General features: G+C 45.1%; 1 protein-coding gene across 1 annotated transcript in view; it reads right to left on the bottom strand.

Annotated features, from left to right (window-relative positions):
• LOC147616027 (histone-lysine N-methyltransferase ATX5-like) overlaps positions 1–16,508 on the bottom strand; it is a 92,614-nt gene extending 76,106 nt beyond the window's left edge. Inside the window, exons 1-2 of the mRNA XM_086778669.1 lie at positions 13,102–16,508; positions 12,958–13,013 (exon numbers count right to left, since the gene is read on the bottom strand). Of these exons, the coding sequence (XP_086634795.1) occupies positions 12,958–13,013; positions 13,102–15,624 (2,579 nt within the window). The 5' untranslated portion in view covers positions 15,625–16,508. The remainder of the gene's footprint in view (positions 1–12,957; positions 13,014–13,101) is intronic.
• Positions 16,509–18,083: the final 1,575 nt, after the last annotated feature.

Raw genomic sequence — 18,083 nt, forward strand, 5'->3', positions numbered from 1 at the left:
TGGCTGATTTACAGCCCTTTGTTGTTGTCCATGATGTCCATCATCATCAAAGATGACTCTGCCAGGCTCCTGTTGCCTTGCAGGCTCCTTATACATGCATGTTTCATCAAAAATGACATCATTGCTGCGTATGATCTTTCTATTCATGGGATCCCAAAGTCTATACCCCATTTCACCTCTGTCACCATATCCTAGGAATATGCATTTGTGAGACTTAGGATCAAGTTTGGTGCGCATTTCCCTGCGTATGTGCACGTACGCAACGCAACCAAACACTCTCAAGTGCTTGTATGACGGAGGCTTCCCTGTCCATACTTCTTCTGGCACTTTTCCACCAAGCCTCGTGTTAGGTGACCTGTTTATAAGGTGAACGGCTGTCATAACAGCTTCAGCCCAAAAACCATGAGGTAACGCAGCATGTGACAACATAGAACGGACCTTCTCCTGTATGGTCCTGTTCATCCTCTCTGCTGTCCCGTTTTGTGGAGGATCATGAGGAGTAGAGAGCTCCCTCTTGATGCCTTTAGCATCACAAAAGTCCTGAAACTGTTTGGACATATACTCTCCACCATTGTCGGAACGCAAAGCTTTCAGTGTTTTGCCAGTTTGATTCTCAACAAGAGCAACAAACTTCTGAAACACTGAGAATGTATCACTCTTCAAACGAAGAGGATAGACCCACACCTTGCGTGTGGCATCATCAATAAAAGACACAAAGTATTTTGCCCCTCCCAAAGAAAGCTGAGGCATCTCACATACATCTGTATGCACAAGCTCTAATTGAGCATCTTTCTGTCCAAGAGCTTTCTTGTGGGGGCACTGTAGTTGCCTACCATATATACAATGCTCACAAAACTGAAAACTTGAAAAACTTTAGAGAAGGCAAGTAACCCAAACGAGACAATTGCTCCATTCCCTTGACACTCATGTGTCCCAACCGGCTATGCCACATAGAGATTTCCGGCAGCTCGGTTGCATTTACATTAGCATGGTGACAAACACCCGCATGCATGAAATAAAGAGTGTCCACCTTAGAGCCTCTGGCAACAACCAGTGAGCCCTTACTAATTTTCCACTTTCCAATACCAAATGTGGTAACATAATCAGCATCATCAAGCTGTCCAGTAGAAAGCAGATTCTTCTTGATCTCAGGCACATGCCTGACATCATGGAGCATAAGCTGTGAGCCATCTGAAAATACAAGCCTCACATCACCTCTGCCAAGAATCTTGCATGCATGGTTATCACCCAAATAAACCACTCCTTCATTGCCAGCAGTATACCTGACAAACAAGTCTCTGCAACCTGTGACATGAAAGGAGGCACCTGAATCAATGATCCATGAGTGCATACCATGACCACCTGTAAGAAGTGAATGGGCATCAAGTGAAGACGTAAAGAGGACCTCATCCTCACTGCCACCTGCATGTGACACATTGATTTCTTCAATCTTGACTCCACTTTTGCCCTTTGGCTTTACATCTTTGGCTTCATCTTTCTCTTTGTCTTTGCCTTTTCCCTTTTCCTTTTGATCATTTTTCCATTTGTAGCATTGCTTTTTAATGTGTCCCTTCTTGCCACAATAATGGAATTCCAAATCCTTTTTGGAGCGAGACTTACTCCTTCCCCTTTCTTGGCTTTTTCCCCTTTGTTGGGATCTCCCACGTGCATTCATTGCATTGGACTTTCCAACAGAGTTGTTTTTCCTGTTCATCTCTTCTTGAAGAAGAGCACCCTCAACATCTGCATATGACAGCATAGCATGCGAATTGCTAGTGGCTGTCCTGAATGTGTCCCAACTCTCTGGCAAAGTGCATAACAGAAAAGTGGCTGAACTCATCGTCCATTGCCAACTTTTGATTAATGACCTGGCTGACAATACCATTAAACTCATTTAGATGGGCTGTCATAGATGCCCCTTCCTTCATCTGAAGACCTATGAGTTTCTTCAACCAATACACTTTGCTTGAGGCACTTTGTTGGGCATACAAGTCCTGCAATCTCTGCCACATTCCCCAAGCTGTCTTCTCTTCACGAATGCTGAAAAGTAAAGAGTCTGACACAGACAACATGATAGTAGATCTTGCCAGCTCATCCATATCTTCCCACTCTTCAGCAGTAAGAGAAGCGGGCATTACACCCCTTTCTTTGATAGGCTTGTGCTGCTTTTTCTGGAGCAACACATTGTAGCACTGGGTTTGCCAAATATCATAATTATGCGAGCCTTCAAGCTTCTTGATATGAAGCAATGAAGAGCTCTCACCTGTGGTTGCCATAGCAAAATGCAACCTGTCAATGCCTGACTCCCTGCAAAATGTGCAAACACTGCACCAAAAGCACACAAAGTGCTCACAGTTTTTCTCCCAAGCTTTATCTCCCACTGCGGAAGCACAAATGCAACTTTTCTCCCACTTTATGTGATGAAATCACCAAAATCTGGTTGCTGCAGATTTTGGACAGCACCTTAAATGTGCTCTGTTGCCCTTCCAAAGTACTGTACAGCAGTACCAAGTGCTCACCAATGATGTACCAAACCTGTACCGGCAAGTACAGCAGCTGAAATTGAACCTTTTGGTCACTCAAAACAGTGTACAGCCATGCCAAAACTTGCACAAAGCTGTGCCAAATCTGTACCAGCAGGTACAGTAGCAATAAATGCTCTTCTGGCTGTCCAAATGAGTGAAAATCAGACTTTTACAGTCCCGTACACTGCATACAACAGTCCTGAACAGAAATTGGGCAAAAGCCCCTTGACTGCAAGCTAATTTTTGAGGATTCAAGGCATAAATGTCTTGCCTGCTGCTTTGCCAAGCTCAACAAGCATACAAACTTGAAAAGCCCCTTGATTTGAGATCAATTTCTGATCATACGTGGTACATTGACGCACATGAAGGCATCCACCAAAGTGTTCACGATGCTTCCCCCTGGCCACATATACATCAAATACATGAAAGCCCCTTGATTTGAGATCAATTTCTGATCATACATGGTACATTGACGCACATGAAGGCATCCAGAGTGTTCACGATGCTTCCTCCTGGCCACATATACATCAAATACATGAAAGCCCCTTGATTTACAGGCACATTGAGTGCTTATAAGGCATCAGCACATTATCCACAGCATCAAATGCGATCGCCTGCATGCAAATCAACCAAATCGGCACAAAAGCCCCTTGATTTGCACTGCAATTTGCTGCAATTTTGCCCAAATGTGCGATTTTTCACATCATACAGCATGTATGAGTGCTTAATTGCACAATTACATCAAAAGCCCCAAATTTCGACATTCAATTTCCTGCAAATTGATCCTGATTGTGACCAATTTCCTGCAAATTGATCCTGATTGTGACCAATGTCACCCAATTTTGCCAATTTTGCTCAAAATTGAGCAATTCGACACCTTGTAATTTTCTGTTTTTTTTTCTGATTTGCAGGCGGGTTTTTGTTGTTGCAGGAAAAGAGGGGTTGATGATTGCTGCTTCTGTTCTGTGCAGGTGAGGGGGGCGAAACTTGCTGATGTTGAATGCTTTGATGTTCACTTTAATGCTGCTGAGACCTGCCTGCTTCTCTGCGTATGCTGAAAAAACAGCTACTGTGTGCTGAAAATGACTCTGCAGGGCTGCTCGTGGCTGCTGGGCAGCTGGGGCAGCCCACACTGCTGGCTGGGCAGCAGCTGAGCAGCCCACAATGGCTGGGCTGCCTATGCCCAGCTGCTGGGCAGCAGCTGAGCCAGCCCACGCCTACTGGCTGGGCAGAAAAAAAAAAGGCGACCAGAAAGGATACAGGCAGCTCCAAGAGGGATTCAGCAGGCGACCAGCATGACAGGGCTGAATACGACCAGAACAGAAGGACAGAAATCAGCAGGAGCCATCAAGGAGAAGAGGGAGGGACCAAAGCTCTGATACCAGTTGTGTGGGAGAATTAGGGTTAGGTCATGTGGGAGACATACACAGAGAAGAACAAGAGAGAGAGAGAGTTGTGGGGATAAGTCAACTCATAAGGCATGAGTGTGTGACTCCCCTATCACACATGTATATTGCACTAGTACACATAGTGCACTTAGTACATTAAAAGTACTAAGTGTACTATGTACTATAACTTATGGGCTTGTACACACTATAAGGGTGGGCATAGTGCCTTTACCCCAACATCAGGATGGTTTTTGTAGGCTCGCCCGGTGAGATGATGGTGACATGGGGTGCGGTGGCTTGGGCCACGGACAGCAGCCCGGCCCTTGGATATGAGGACGTCCCTGGCAGTGCGACCATCCAGGTCTCTGACAGGGCGATGGCGGTGGTTCCGACGCCAGACTTCTCTTCGGCAGTCTCCCAGGAGGGGGACGGGCACAGATGGGAGATGATCAGCAGCATGACGGCTTGGCACATATGGAGAGCCCGATGCAAGGAGGCCATTGACCGCCAGGCGACTCCACCGGCGGAGGTCATACAGGCCCTCTGGGTGGACATCATTCACACCTTGAGAGGACACTGGGGGGGAAACTCAGGGCGACTCGGATCGCATGAGAGGTCGCCGCAAGGCTTTCCTCCGCACTTGGCAGCCTGGCCCTTTCCTCATCGCGAGGGGCGAGGATGTCACTTGGCACTACAGGCCTCCAGTTTGGCTCCTCACCTCCCGCATGTACTACTAGGTAGCCCCCCCCCAGAGAGCGGCCAGCCACGGGGGTGGAGCTCAGGTGTTCACTGTGTGTTTTTATCCCTCCTTGTGAGGTGAGCTTTGTAGCCTTATGGCGCTTTCTCATTAACTAATAGAAGGATCGTTTTTCCCAAAAAAATAAAAAAAATAAAAAAAAATAGGGAAGGACATATGGTTTGGTATAGCCCTACTGCTGTTTTGGAAAGGGTTTGAGAGATCCATGGTAGCAATGAAGAAGACCTTTTCAAGCAGGGAGGTGTTGTACAAGTGTGCCTTCTCTATGGAATGCTTTGCTATAATAACGAGAGTTCTTATTTGGAAGTCTTGGGTGAAAGCTTCGAGGAATCCTATTGGTAGAGGATTCTACGAGTTGTACTTTGTACTCAAATTTTGATCAAGTAAAGAAATACCGCAAGGGGCGCCACTGCGTTTTGGGGCCAATCGGTGTCCTTGTACTATTTGCAGGAGCACTCTAGCTCCCCCTGTTTGTTTCCTTTTCCAGGTCCCCATGGGTGATGAAGAAGTGTTTTGTGTGCGAGTGTTTGTTTCACCGCCCGTCAGATTTCTGAAGGCCGGTTTCAACAGCAGCCCTCTTTGCTACAGTACAGCATACTATCATTTTACATCAGCTCATGGGACAGTAGCCCTCTCTACTACACTTCAGTACATCAGTGTTTTTATCTTCAGTTCATGGGATAGCAGCCCTCTCTGCTACACAGTACAGCACCTCAGCGTTTTTATCATCACTACATATCTTGGGATAGCAGCCCACTCTCTGCTACAATGTATCATCGTTTTTCTTCTACAGTTTATCTTGGGATAGCAGCCCACACTCTGCCCACCACCTCCACCACTCGAGACGACAGCCCTCTCTGCTCCTCATTACCCCTCAGGTATTGCAACACCCTCGTCACCAGAGCCTGCACCACTCGGGACAGCAGCCCTCTCTGCTCTTCATCACCATTCAGGTACCGCAATACCCTTGACACCAAAGTCTGCATCATCTTCGACATCATCATCACTTCACCTTCCGCTGCCCCACTACCACCTCGGAGTGCCTCCACATCCATTCACGTGAGCCTTCAACACTGACCACCTCTCCGAGTGCCTTTGCCTCACATAAACGCGAGCCTTCATCACCGACCGTGCTTCGGCTTCAACATCCCCTTTGCTTCTGCACTGGTCTACTACTCAGAGTCATCTCACATCAGAGGGCTCTTGTACATATGTTTACTCACCATTATATATAGACTCACTCACCTATTTCATGCTGTGTTGTTTTGCTCTAATCTCTCGTACATCTGGTCCTTTCGTCCTTTTGCCCTCACATCTTGTAGCATAAAAATGCTATAAAATGCCTAAAAAATGGTAGAAAAATCCCAAATAATATCTGCTAAAAATATGCAAATGCAGGGTCTCATAAAATGACCAATACAAGCATGAAAAGGTGTATGTAGAACCTCTGGAGATGATATATATTCCAACAGAACTCGACTTAGAGAAGTTAGAGCGGCAGTTTCATTAGCCCAGAATGAGGCGAGACGTGTTTGCACATGTAACACGCGGAAGCTCTAGGGGTCTTCTTTCAGCCCTAAACACCACTGGAAACAAGCTGATGATGGCAGACATGAAGAGAGAGTAGAGAGAGAGAGATGGCTGGAAATTCAGTATATTTCATATAGTCCAAAAAGGTACTTTTCTACAGCCCTAGGCTTCCTGATACAAAAGGTGAACATCACCCAAAATCTTGTCCTAATGCTGGACCCTAAGGACCCATTCCCTAGAGGAATGAATGAATCCAATGAACAGCACACGCGGGCTTTTATAGCCCTCTTGGAACACATGCCTAGTTTACTTTACACAGCACAGCACTCATTCCCAGGTTTTTTCTACTTTACTAGCTTGCCTACTTTACTTCCTGGTTTACTTTATATAGAGTGCTCATTCCTAGGTTTCTTTCTAGTTTAATTCCTAGTTTACTTTACATAGAGCGCTCGTTCCCAGGTTTTGTCCTAGTTTACCATGGGCTGCCCTAGTTTACCTTGACTTGTAGCCTTCACATTGGACACGTAGTTTAATTTGGGACACCATACACAAGAAAAACATTAAAGGGCCTCTCCCTAAAAATCCCATCTCATTCCAAAATTCTGCACGTTTCAAAGTTTGATTATGCCTTCTATATCCACCTAAAAGTTTGTTGGAGTGCTGGCCGACCAGCAGTCGGGTCAGAAATCCCTATAAACTGTAACGCTTGCAACCGCCTTGCTCTCCAGTTCAGTCGACCACTCCTGTAAGCAGCCGACAACTTCTTGCTTAATTCTGGTACAGCCAACAGGCCTTCCTCTTCATGCCCTCCAGCCTTGCTCCAAGTCCACACTGGCCTGCACCTTGTGCTCCAAATCCTAGCTCTAATATGTTTTTCTTGGCTGCCCCTTCTGGATTAGCTCTGGAAATGTTCATGGCAATGCTTGCACATGACATCCCCCTCTGCTAAACTTGATGATGGGATTCCAACCTGCTCTTGGATGACTGTCATCATCCCATTCTTTTCCCAAAGCCCCTCTGTCATCCATCCATCCATCCCTGGCAACCCTTTTCTCCGAAAACCTGGCCTGGTCTCAAAAACCACTCTGTCTCATAATAAGATCTATGCATCTGTTCTATCTAGTCCCCAATCCATTCTTGCCCTGACTCTGAACACTGTCTTGGTCTTCATTCCTGAGAAATGAGTCTGGCACTCTCACATCACCCCTTGGAGGATAATCCTCCCTTGGGACCGTTGCCCGAGAACCTATCTGGCTCACAGGACTGCCATCCCCTCTGGCTTTGTGGAACACCACCAACAAACCTCCTAGGAGCTCTTCCCAATTCTGTGTTCCTTGCCTTGGGCTTCGTATCTGTGTACTTTCCTGTACCTTGGACCTGTACACCATCATATGGGAATGATTCAGTGTTTAGCTTTGTTAAGCCTGATGCTCTGATACCAATGTAACACGCCGAAGCTCTGGGGGTCTTCTTTCAGCCCTAATGTCACGTGCACCAGTGCCTGGTGACAGTATGGCATCATGTAGCAACATATAGGCAGTCATTTAGCAGGCATATGGCACCGCGGGGAGCATCAGAGGACCATCCCAAGTGCCTCAGCAGCACCATCATCATGTAGTCAGTCATGAGCATGAAAGACAATCAGGAAGCAGCACGTAGACAGCATGTAGCAGTAGCATGGTGTCATAATCAGCATGTAATCAGCATGACATCAGCATGTATTCAGTGACCAGCATGTGCACAGCATAGCAAGGCGTGGAAGAGCCCATCAGCATGCAGTCGGGCTGTGGGACAGCAACCCGACCAGCTAATAAAGAATAAAACGCAGCATATCTCCTATATTCAGCAGTCATGGGATAATAACAGATCCGACCAGCAGCTCAGAGGCCGACCAGCATATGAAAATGCTATATATTCAGTGCTTGGTTACTCATTTATTCCATCTCATCAATTGGGGAGTTCACTCATCATTGGGGAGTCCTCAGCATCAAGGAGATCAGCAGCATTCAGCATCCAGCATTCAAGTCATTCAAGCATCAAGCATTCATCATCAAGTCATCCACATCAAGTTCAGCCATCCATCATTTAGCCCATCATCCTCGTCATCAGACATTACTCCTAGATCTCCGCAGATCTTTGTTGTAATCATTTCATTCATCATTAATATAGTCTGCATTGCATTTGCATTATCTCTCTCTCTCCCGTGTGATATTCTGTATTTGCTCAGTTAATAAGTAATTAAGTCTATAGCTTGGTTACCACGGTCACCCGCATGTGAGTAGGAGCAGTCAGAAGCCTGCCGCATGTCACACCTAAACAGCACTGGAAACAAGCTGATGCAAAACACAGACATGAAGAGAGAGTAGAAATGAAATGAAATGAAATGATATATTAACGTCTCTATATGTAGAGAGAGAGAGAGATGGCTGGAAATTCAGTATATTTCATATAGTACAAAAAGGTAGTTTTCTACAGCCCTAGGCTGCCTCATACAAAAGGTGAACATCACCCAAAATCTAGTCTTAATGCTGGACCCTAAGGACCCATTCCCTAGAGGAATGAATGAATCCAATGAACACCACACGTGGCCTTTTATAGCCCTCTTGGAACATTGGAGTGCTGCCGACCAGCAGTCGGCCAGCCGACTGGTCACAAATCCCTATAAACTGTAACGCTTGCAACCGCCTTGCTCTCCAGTTCAGTCGACCACTCTTGTAAGCAGCCGCCGACAGCTTCTTGCTTAATTCTGGTACAGCCGACAAGCCTTCCTCTTCATGCCCTCCAACCTTGCTCCAAGTCCACACTAGCATGCACCTTGTGCTCCAAATCCTAGCTCTAATCTGTTTTTCTTGGCTGCCCCTTCTGGATTAGCTCTGGAAATGTTCATGGCAATGCTTGCACATGACAGCACATGTGCAGCACTGACTGATTTGTCAAAAGTTGAAAACTCTCCCCACATGAAGAAAATAGGGTCGTTACAACCATTGTTAATTCCCGAAGGACCTTTCCAGGATATATCTATGAATTTTGTGATGAATCTGCTTCCCAATCCCGGTAAGCGTAATACACAATGTTTAACAATTGTTCATCATTTTAGCAAGTTTGTTATGCTTATTCTTGCAAGGCTAACGTTACTACCGAGGATGTTGCAGGATTGTTCATCACGCATTTGTACCCCATAGGTGGCATACCTAGGACCATTGTATCAAATCGTGTTGCCAAGTTTACCAATCGTTTTTGGAGGGCATTATTTGAAAACTTTGGGACTAAGTTGAATTTTTCCAGTGCATTTCACCCACAAACGAATGGCCAGACAGAGATTTACAATCAATTGGCGTTCAACGTGCTCAAGTGTTATGCCCACGTCTAGCAAGGTAAGTGGGAACAGTTTTTCCCTTTAGTTCAAGCTGTTTTGATTGACTCGTTTTCGTCAGCCATTGAAAGACTCCATATGAGGCTGCTTTTGGAAGACCGTTCCAGTCTTTTTTGACCAGGACAACATCCTCTGTGCTTGAAGCTAACAGATTGACGAAGTCTTACCAAGAGATTTTGGAGTCTATGAAAGACAGGTTGGGTAAAGCGCAGGAGCCCTATACTCAACACGTCAACAAGGACAGAAGAGATGTGATCTTCTCAGGAGGAGATTGGGTATATCTCAGGATCATGAAGAAAAGGTTGAAACAGGTGGGCAAGCGATGCTCAAAGTTATCGTTTCGGAGCTTCGGACCCTTTCCCACTCTAAAGAAGATCAATGAGGTTTCTATGAAGCTGAAGCTACCTCCCAGTTGGACCATGTCAATTGGTTGAAGCCTTATATAGGACCTCCTCTCTACATTATCCACAAAGAACACGAACCAAACATAGTGGACGAAGCTGAAGTTATGGTTCCGGAATAGATCCTCTTACATCATTTCAAGTACGGCTCTGGCGGAAGAGAAAGACAGTTCCTCATGAAGTTGCAGGACCGAGGGACACATGAAGGGCTGTGGCTTGACAAGAATTTGTTCAAAGATTATCTGGCATTATTGACAAACTACTTGGTTCCGTCAAGTTAAGCAGAAGGGGATGTCGCATGCATCCCATGGTCATGAGCTACTTCGACCCTATCGAAGAAGACCATTACCCTATCACACTCGGATTCCCACGTCTTCCTCATGCTTATTGGCCATTGTTGGAGGCCATTGGGGCAGCCTTTGGGCTGGTCCTACATGTGCCCACCATCCCAAGTTTTCCCACTTCGCTGCTGCCAAGGCAGTCACTCAGCTGATGTTGTTCCCAGGGTTATGGTGTTGACTCATGACAAGGAGCCCTTTGAGGATTTTAAGCTCCTTCCAGGACCTGATGGTCCCTTGAAGCAACCTGACCAGTGCCGGGTCTGACACCAGATGGGCCACTTTGCATAGGATTACCCTAGGGCTAGGGGTCGTAGGAGGCAACGCAAAACTTGTGGAAGATCATCCCAATGATTGGGACATGTACTTGGCAGAGCAGTATGTGCATTTAGAGTGTCTAAAAAGAATGCTACTGGTTATACCCCATATCATTTGGTGTATGGAGACGACTGTGTGTTGCCAATGAATGTGATGCTACCATAAATTTATATTCTTTACTATAACTTTTTGTTGCAACATAATATGACCCAAGAAGAGAAAGAGAAAAAGAGGTTGACCAGTTTATATTCTTTACTATTGGAAAGAGAGGAAGCTATTCAGTGGTATGAAATGATTAGTCAAAAGAGGATTGAAGCTTTTAATGATAAGCTGGGAAGCAAAGACTTGAAGAAGGGAATGTTGGTGCTGAGGTACAATAATGCTCTAGATACTACATTTCCCTCCCCAAGCGACACAGCCTATTGCTCCGCCTCAGCCATCCTTCGCCAGGAGTGGTGGGTCATCTCTCACAGTGGAATGCTGGGGCACAGGATGAGGCCCTTCCCAAAGACAATGTACACAGTGATGATGTATTGGGTCAGAGTGATGAGTTTGCAGAGTCATCCTCACAGAGTGATGCATCGGGGCAGAATGACTATGTTGAGTCCTCCTTGCTTGGGATGGAGAATGTGACACACTACGAGTATTTAGGGCATGTCTCTCAAGCAAGCAGCAGCTTGGCATTAGCCTGGCAATGTGCAGGCCTGTGGACAGCGTGCACTAGAATTGGACATGCCCAGGTGCCACGCGGCAGTTGGCAGTTGGGCAGTGGACACGTGTGAGCCGTCCTCTGATTTGGCCGACATCACATGTACTGCCAACCACTAGTTGCTATATATACACAGTGCACACGTGGGAAAATTAGCAGGTAATTTCTGCATGTAGGTATGCCCAATAATGTGACTTATGCTTATTTAATTTGTAAAACTTACAGTAGAGAATTAGATTAAGGTATGAGTGAGTTGTGGGCATTGGATAAGTGTGATCCACCTACGCTTATCTTATCCACATGTATATGGTAGTGTGTGAACCCCACAGTTCCAGGCACTACCAGCAACTACAATGGAGATTTGAAATATGGGCATAGTGAGAAAAGCATAGATAAGGGTTATGGGCAGCCATTGGGCAGCCCATTTGCATGCCCATGGGTCGGGTAGATGGCCCAAGGGGCCGGTCACCCTTATGTGAACCCACAGATGGGGTTTTGAGCACCCTTGCACCCCACGACCTAGTCGTATAGGGCTGACCAGCCCTGGCAGCACCATTTAAGAGGCATTCCGGTGCCCATGGCCCCCCCCATCTCAGAGTTCACCCAAGCGCACCCCTTTAGTCATGTCCAAGACAGTTCAATGAAGGCAAACACAAGCATCTGAAAAGGTCAACGCAAATAAGACTAAAGGCGGCTAGATCAGCAGTCTTCCAGCAGCCCATGTGCGTTAGAAACCGCGTGTTCCTACAGAGGACATCACAAGTAGCAGTCAAGTCCAGTCAAGGGCAGCATCAACCCCGATTGTACTCATTGCAGATTGCAGCAATAGAGTAAATACACCATCCATGTTGGAGGGCCTTAGTGGATATTGGGACCCATATCCATACTGTGTACTTTGCAATTCTCTCTCTCTCTCTTATCTCTTGCATCTCAATGCACAAGTGATTCTAATCTGCAAACTAGCCAGAAGGCCCCTGAAGACATGTTACAACTCTCCAAACAGCATGGATAGTTCCCACACCAGGGTCTTCCAATGCCTTCAAAGCCCTTTTAAATATCTTCACATGGCTATCCAAGAGCCCAATGACTAAGTTTCATAGCTGATTTATGTGTCCAAACAGCTGAGCTCCATGGTTAATTCATGTGCCCAATGGTTGCCCAATGGCTTATTCATGTGCTCAATGGTTGATTTTCATGCGTAATGGTTACCCAAGGGCTGAATTACAAGCCCAATAGTTGATTTCCATGCCCAATGGTTGCCCAATGGCTGATTCATGTGCCAAATGGCTGATTTCCATGCCCAATGGCTGAGTTCCAAGTCCAATGGTCTCCCACTGACTGATTCATGTGTGATCACCTTTACCACTTGAGCTATCACCTCATTGACAAGTTGAGTGTATACTGCTATCATCAGCCTGCTTAAAAAATCATGTTGACATCATCATGAAAAATTGCATGCCACATGTCATTACCATGTGTCACCATAACTGTGGCAAGAGTATAAACATTACTTCCAGCCTGATATTTTGCATATTTTGCTCACACAAATTTATCCCTACAGCAAGGGCAAGGTAGCAGAAAAAGTTTTCACACAAGGCCCAACTTGCAAAATGCTCACCTGTCAAGGTAGTCAAGAAAAGGAAAAATCATGCCTTGGCGTACCCATGCATAGTCCTGTTGCATGCACACACACAAGACCAACTATGAGTTAACTATGCACATAGGAGTTTCAAAGGAAGGTTGAGAGTTGCAGAATTGATACCCGATATCTCCCTTTTGCTGCTGAAGGTCCATAGAACATCACACACAGACGTCCAGGAACGCAAGCTTTCCGAACTGACTCAGGTGCTTCTCTCACAGGATCCACAACTTTTGCAGGCCATGCAGGGTCTTTCCTTTTGCCTGACTTGGCCCATACTATATCTCCAACATAGAAATCTTCCAGACAATGCAAGATGACTGCTGTTGCCTCATTTTTAACACTTCCAGGAATCAAACCCAATTCATCATTTGACTCAGAAATGCCAGGGGACATGTTAATTGCTGTAGTGTGCCCAGCTGAAGTCCTAAGACCAGAAGAAGAGAAACCTGCAGACATTGACATCCCTGTATGGATTTGAGTAAACAAATATGATGCCTCGCTTGACTCTCCATGAGTACACATTCTCTCATTGTGAACCTTAGTTGCCAAATCAAGTGGCTGCTCAACTTCTTTGCATAATGCCCTGCCTGGCTTTTTGGCCTTGCCTAAAACATAAGGCTTTTTAAAACCTGGCTGACCTTCCCAAGAGCGTTTTCTACCTGATACCATCGTCTCCTCAAGCTCAACTGTTGAACCGAGTGGCTCACATAATGCTGCTTGGCCTTCTTTTGTGGCCTTTCCTATTGGAGGAAAGCTCTTAGAAACTGTCTGATCTTCCAAAGAACGCTTCCTACCTTTCTTCCATGGTTCTAATACTGAGTCTCGAAACCTTGAAGGCAGGGCCTGAGCTCTTCCACGTTTTGTCCAGACAATCGGCCCTGCTACATCAGTTTCTAAAGGCTGTGGGAACCCCGCTGCACAGGAACTAATTTCCTCGTCTTTATCAATCTGTTCACCCATGGATGCCCCTGGAGAGAATCTCTTCGCTGGTAACATCTCTTCCCCACCCGCCTTCTCATCGATTACATGCTCCTTCACACTCTTTCTCAAGTTTCCAACATTCTTTTGCGAAATGCAAGCCTTTCCTAGAGATTTTCTCTTATTTGAGGAGATTCCTGAAGCTTCAGTCTGCCCTTGCCATTCCATGGCTGAGTCCATGGGCTGGGGTTCCATGCCCGAAGCCGCTTGCACAAGAAGGTCAAGAGATGAGATTTCTTTCATTTTCTGCATTGCTTTGAGCTTTCTGACCTCATCTTCTTTTCGCAAACTAATGGCTTCAGCTTTGCTAGCTGAGATTGCTTTAATTTTCTGGAATGCTTTGAGTTCTCTGATCTCATCTGATTTTTGCAAGCTCACAGGTGCTTCTGCTTTGCTAGCTGGAACTCCTTTCATTTTCTGAGCTGTTTTGGGCTCTCTGAAGACCTCACCTGCTTCCTGGAAACTCGTAGCTTCTGATTTGCTAGCTGAGGTTCCTTTGATGTGCTCTTTCAACCTCCAACATTTCTGCAGGATGAGATATTCACAGTTCTGAGAAGCCTGTCTACTACCATTGAGCGAATCCCTATAATGCATTTGAGATCTTTGCAGATCGGGGGAGAGTTGATTTACATGTAGGCCTTCTCTCCTATCCTCTTTTTCCTCATTCATACCTACAAATGCCAACGCAGCTTCTCCAGTGAATTGAGGATACTTTACCTCCACCGCACCTCGCAAATGGCCATGGAAGCTGGTTGCAGCCCCCCTATCTGAGGTGTCTTGCCCAGAAAATGGTAAGCTTACTAACTTGATAGCATGTTCTCGAGCTAACTTGATAGCATTTTCTTGAGCTATCCTCAGGCCGGAGGGCCCAGCCCCTCTCATTTCCTGTTCATATTGTGAACTTGCTTTCACAGGAACAATCTGTCCAACGACAGGTTCCAGCATAGTCTTCACTGCTAAACGTGCAGAACTATCCCAATTACTTCCACTATAAGCAGCAGTAGCAACTGTTCCTATACGTGAAGGGTGGCATGTTTGAATCCTGACTGTGGTCATAAGAGGAGCTTCTGTGAGCCGTGGCTTCTTAGCTATGGGCAGGTCTACTGTACGGGCACATAGAAATGGTGGCCCTGACTCCAATTTCTCTACCAAAATCGTCCCCAGCACTAACTTGGGGTCTATGGCTTTCAACATAATTGAGCTGATGTTTTGGTTCTGTCTTGGCATGAAGCCCACAGCCCTGATTGGCCTTTCTGAAAAGTGAGTTTCCACGCATTTTCGTCTAGCTTCAGAAGCCATGGTGCTGGACTCGATGAACCCCACATCATTTTTGTCATCTAGGTGCCGTTTCTGCATGTCCTCAATTACAATGCGGGAGCTAATGGTTCTCATGTTCTTGCTTTCAAGCAAGCTGGGGTAAGGACCTGGAGCAGAAGATGGAGCTTTCCGTGTCTCATAACATGGACCGAAGCAATCCTCTCTTCTGTCCTCCTCTTTGACAGAACGCGAGCTCAAGGTCTTCACTTTCTTGGCTTTGAGTCCCTCTGGGCTCTTCCATCTTCCTGATGGTGCTTCACTGCTGATCATCATCAAGCAATTGCCTCCGTTTGACAATGGTGTGTACCCTGCAACTCGGATATGGCTCTCAAAGGATGACTGCTTCATCGCATTCACGAAATTGAGCACTTTTCTGAAGCTAGATGCCTCTGTTGCAGCTGCGACATAGTGATGCAGATCGAGTTGGCGATGGTAATGGCGATGGCGATAGAAAGAGTAATCGAATGCAATTCACAGAAATGTGTGCCATTAGCGGGAAGATCGCCAATTTCTCACCTGCTCCATTGCCCGCAGCACCAATATCTATCCGTCGCCATAACCATACGTTCCGAAACCCTAAATTCCAGAATTCTTCGCAGTTCTACAATGTCGAAAACCCTTTCGTATGCTGCGGCGATGCCGAAGAAGAAGATGGTGATGGTAATGATGAGAGCGGCGATGGTGATGATGGCTATGGAGATAACCGAGCTGCCGAATCAATTTAATTGTGCGCTTCGCCTGCACTCCTCTGTGCAGAGGCAAGCTTCGCATCTAAAATTACAATTTACCATGCCTATGGAGCTAGAGGTGAAATTGCAGAGCCTCGCAAGTCATTGCGGGTTGGCATTACACCTCTAAGTAAGAAAATCTCGCCATCGCCGAGCTCTGCACAGACCCTCCCCTTTTGACGGGCATAAACAAAGGAAGGGAAAAGAAGAAAGCGCAGAAACTGGCTCAATAGAAATCTCGGGAGGAGGCGATCGCCATGACTGAGCACACAATTTGACGCGCAAGAAGGTGAGAGAAGAAGGAGAAGGGAAATGGAACGCAAAAAGGGCTATTTTTCTTCTTTTCTTTTCGGCTATGGCGAGCTCGGTGGCGTAGACATCATATATCGCTGTTTCGAACACGAAGGGCGGGGTTACCCCCCTTAATCAATCCCTAACCTACTTCGCTAATCTCTCCTTAGGTTTATTTTCATCATGCTTCATCCACTAATCTCATTACTAATCTTGCTTGTACACTAGGCTCCTATTCAATCTTAGTACTTATTGTACAAAGATCTACACAATAAGTGGATTGTTTATAAGGAGACTGTGTACAATTACTAAGACTTCTACTATCTTGGTTTATGTGTGCCAATATATATAGGGGGGACAAACCATGGGGGAGAAGTTTCAAGCGTTATATCGATCAATTTGGGTCTCCAAGGAGAGGTGAGGAGGTCGAGGAACAAACCATGAGGAAGGAGCTCCAAGCAAGAGTTTCAAGCATTGCATCGATCGAACATATCAATTCGCTCCTCTCTGTCTTTGACCAAGTAATTGTAAAGCATTGCCATGGTATTTGCAGTACATCCCTAACCTCCACAAAGCATGTTTTTTTGACACTACTATGCACATATTTTGGTCTTCATATTCACAAGAAGGATCTATAATGTCCCAACCCGCAAGTTGAAAGGGTTTTGATACCATGATAGGCTATAAATTAACCCACTTATGTCAAAGTTGGAATTTATTAGATCAGTAACATTGACATTGTTTGGATCTCTTAGACACTGTTCTTCTCAAGCTTAGCAATTTGTTTTCATGAAAAAAACCCTAACACATAAAGGATGTGCATGACAAAGTCAATATAATGTTTCACTAATTGTTTTGAGACACACAGTTTACTTCACCACTTTTGATCGCAAAATAAAGTAAACCACCCTATGATGAACAACATGTGGTTTACTTTGTTGGATGGTATCTTTGAGTCTCTTTCTTTCTTTTGGCTTAGCTATAAATTTGAAAGTACACTACTCACGCACACTAGATGACATCACTCGCATAGGGGGAGACTTAAACCCATCACCTCGGGACTCTCAAACTCCTTCATTACTACTGCACTAACACGCGATTGACAAGTCTTCTAATCTCATCATCTACTTGTTTGTAACTCTACAAATCTTTTTAATCCATTTTTATCATTTATGTCATGGACATTTGATATCCTTGACAAGACAATAAATACTTAAATAGCATTTATGTAAAGATAAATCCAACATAAGGCATCCTAAAGGATGTTCTCTTTTCATTAAAGTTTCAAATGGTTGATGGATTAGTTTCAATAGCCATGTGAGACCTGCGAGAAATGAAATGATTAGGATGCCATATTTTTTCTTCATCTTGTTATAATAAGACCGTTGCACTATCGTTTATTTAGATGACAATCTCGTGCATATGAAAATAACTATTTTAGACTTTACGTGAAGTACTTAGAAGGCTTATTTAAATAAAGCTCTAGCTCAAAAAGTGTGAGTGGGTCATACAAAACTTTTATTTGTTAATTTTTCATAGGCAGGGACATATTTTGACTTATTAGAAAAAAAAATTCCACAATCAATAAGCCTCAAACACTTACAAAGGATTTTAACACTTACAAAGCTTTATCAATGTGCTAGGTTTTGCTACAAGGCTCATGCCACATTTTATTCTAGAAAACTCTTGCAAAAGGACACAAAACTTATGTGGGATAGTAAGTTTGAATATCCTTTTATACACTTAAATAAATCATTCAAGATAACCTTTTAATTAAGAAATTTAATC

Source organism: Cibotium barometz, chromosome 39 (assembly GCF_041138505.1).
Source record: "Cibotium barometz isolate CiBa-2024 chromosome 39, ASM4113850v1, whole genome shotgun sequence".
Lineage (NCBI taxonomy): Eukaryota > Viridiplantae > Streptophyta > Polypodiopsida > Cyatheales > Cibotiaceae > Cibotium > Cibotium barometz.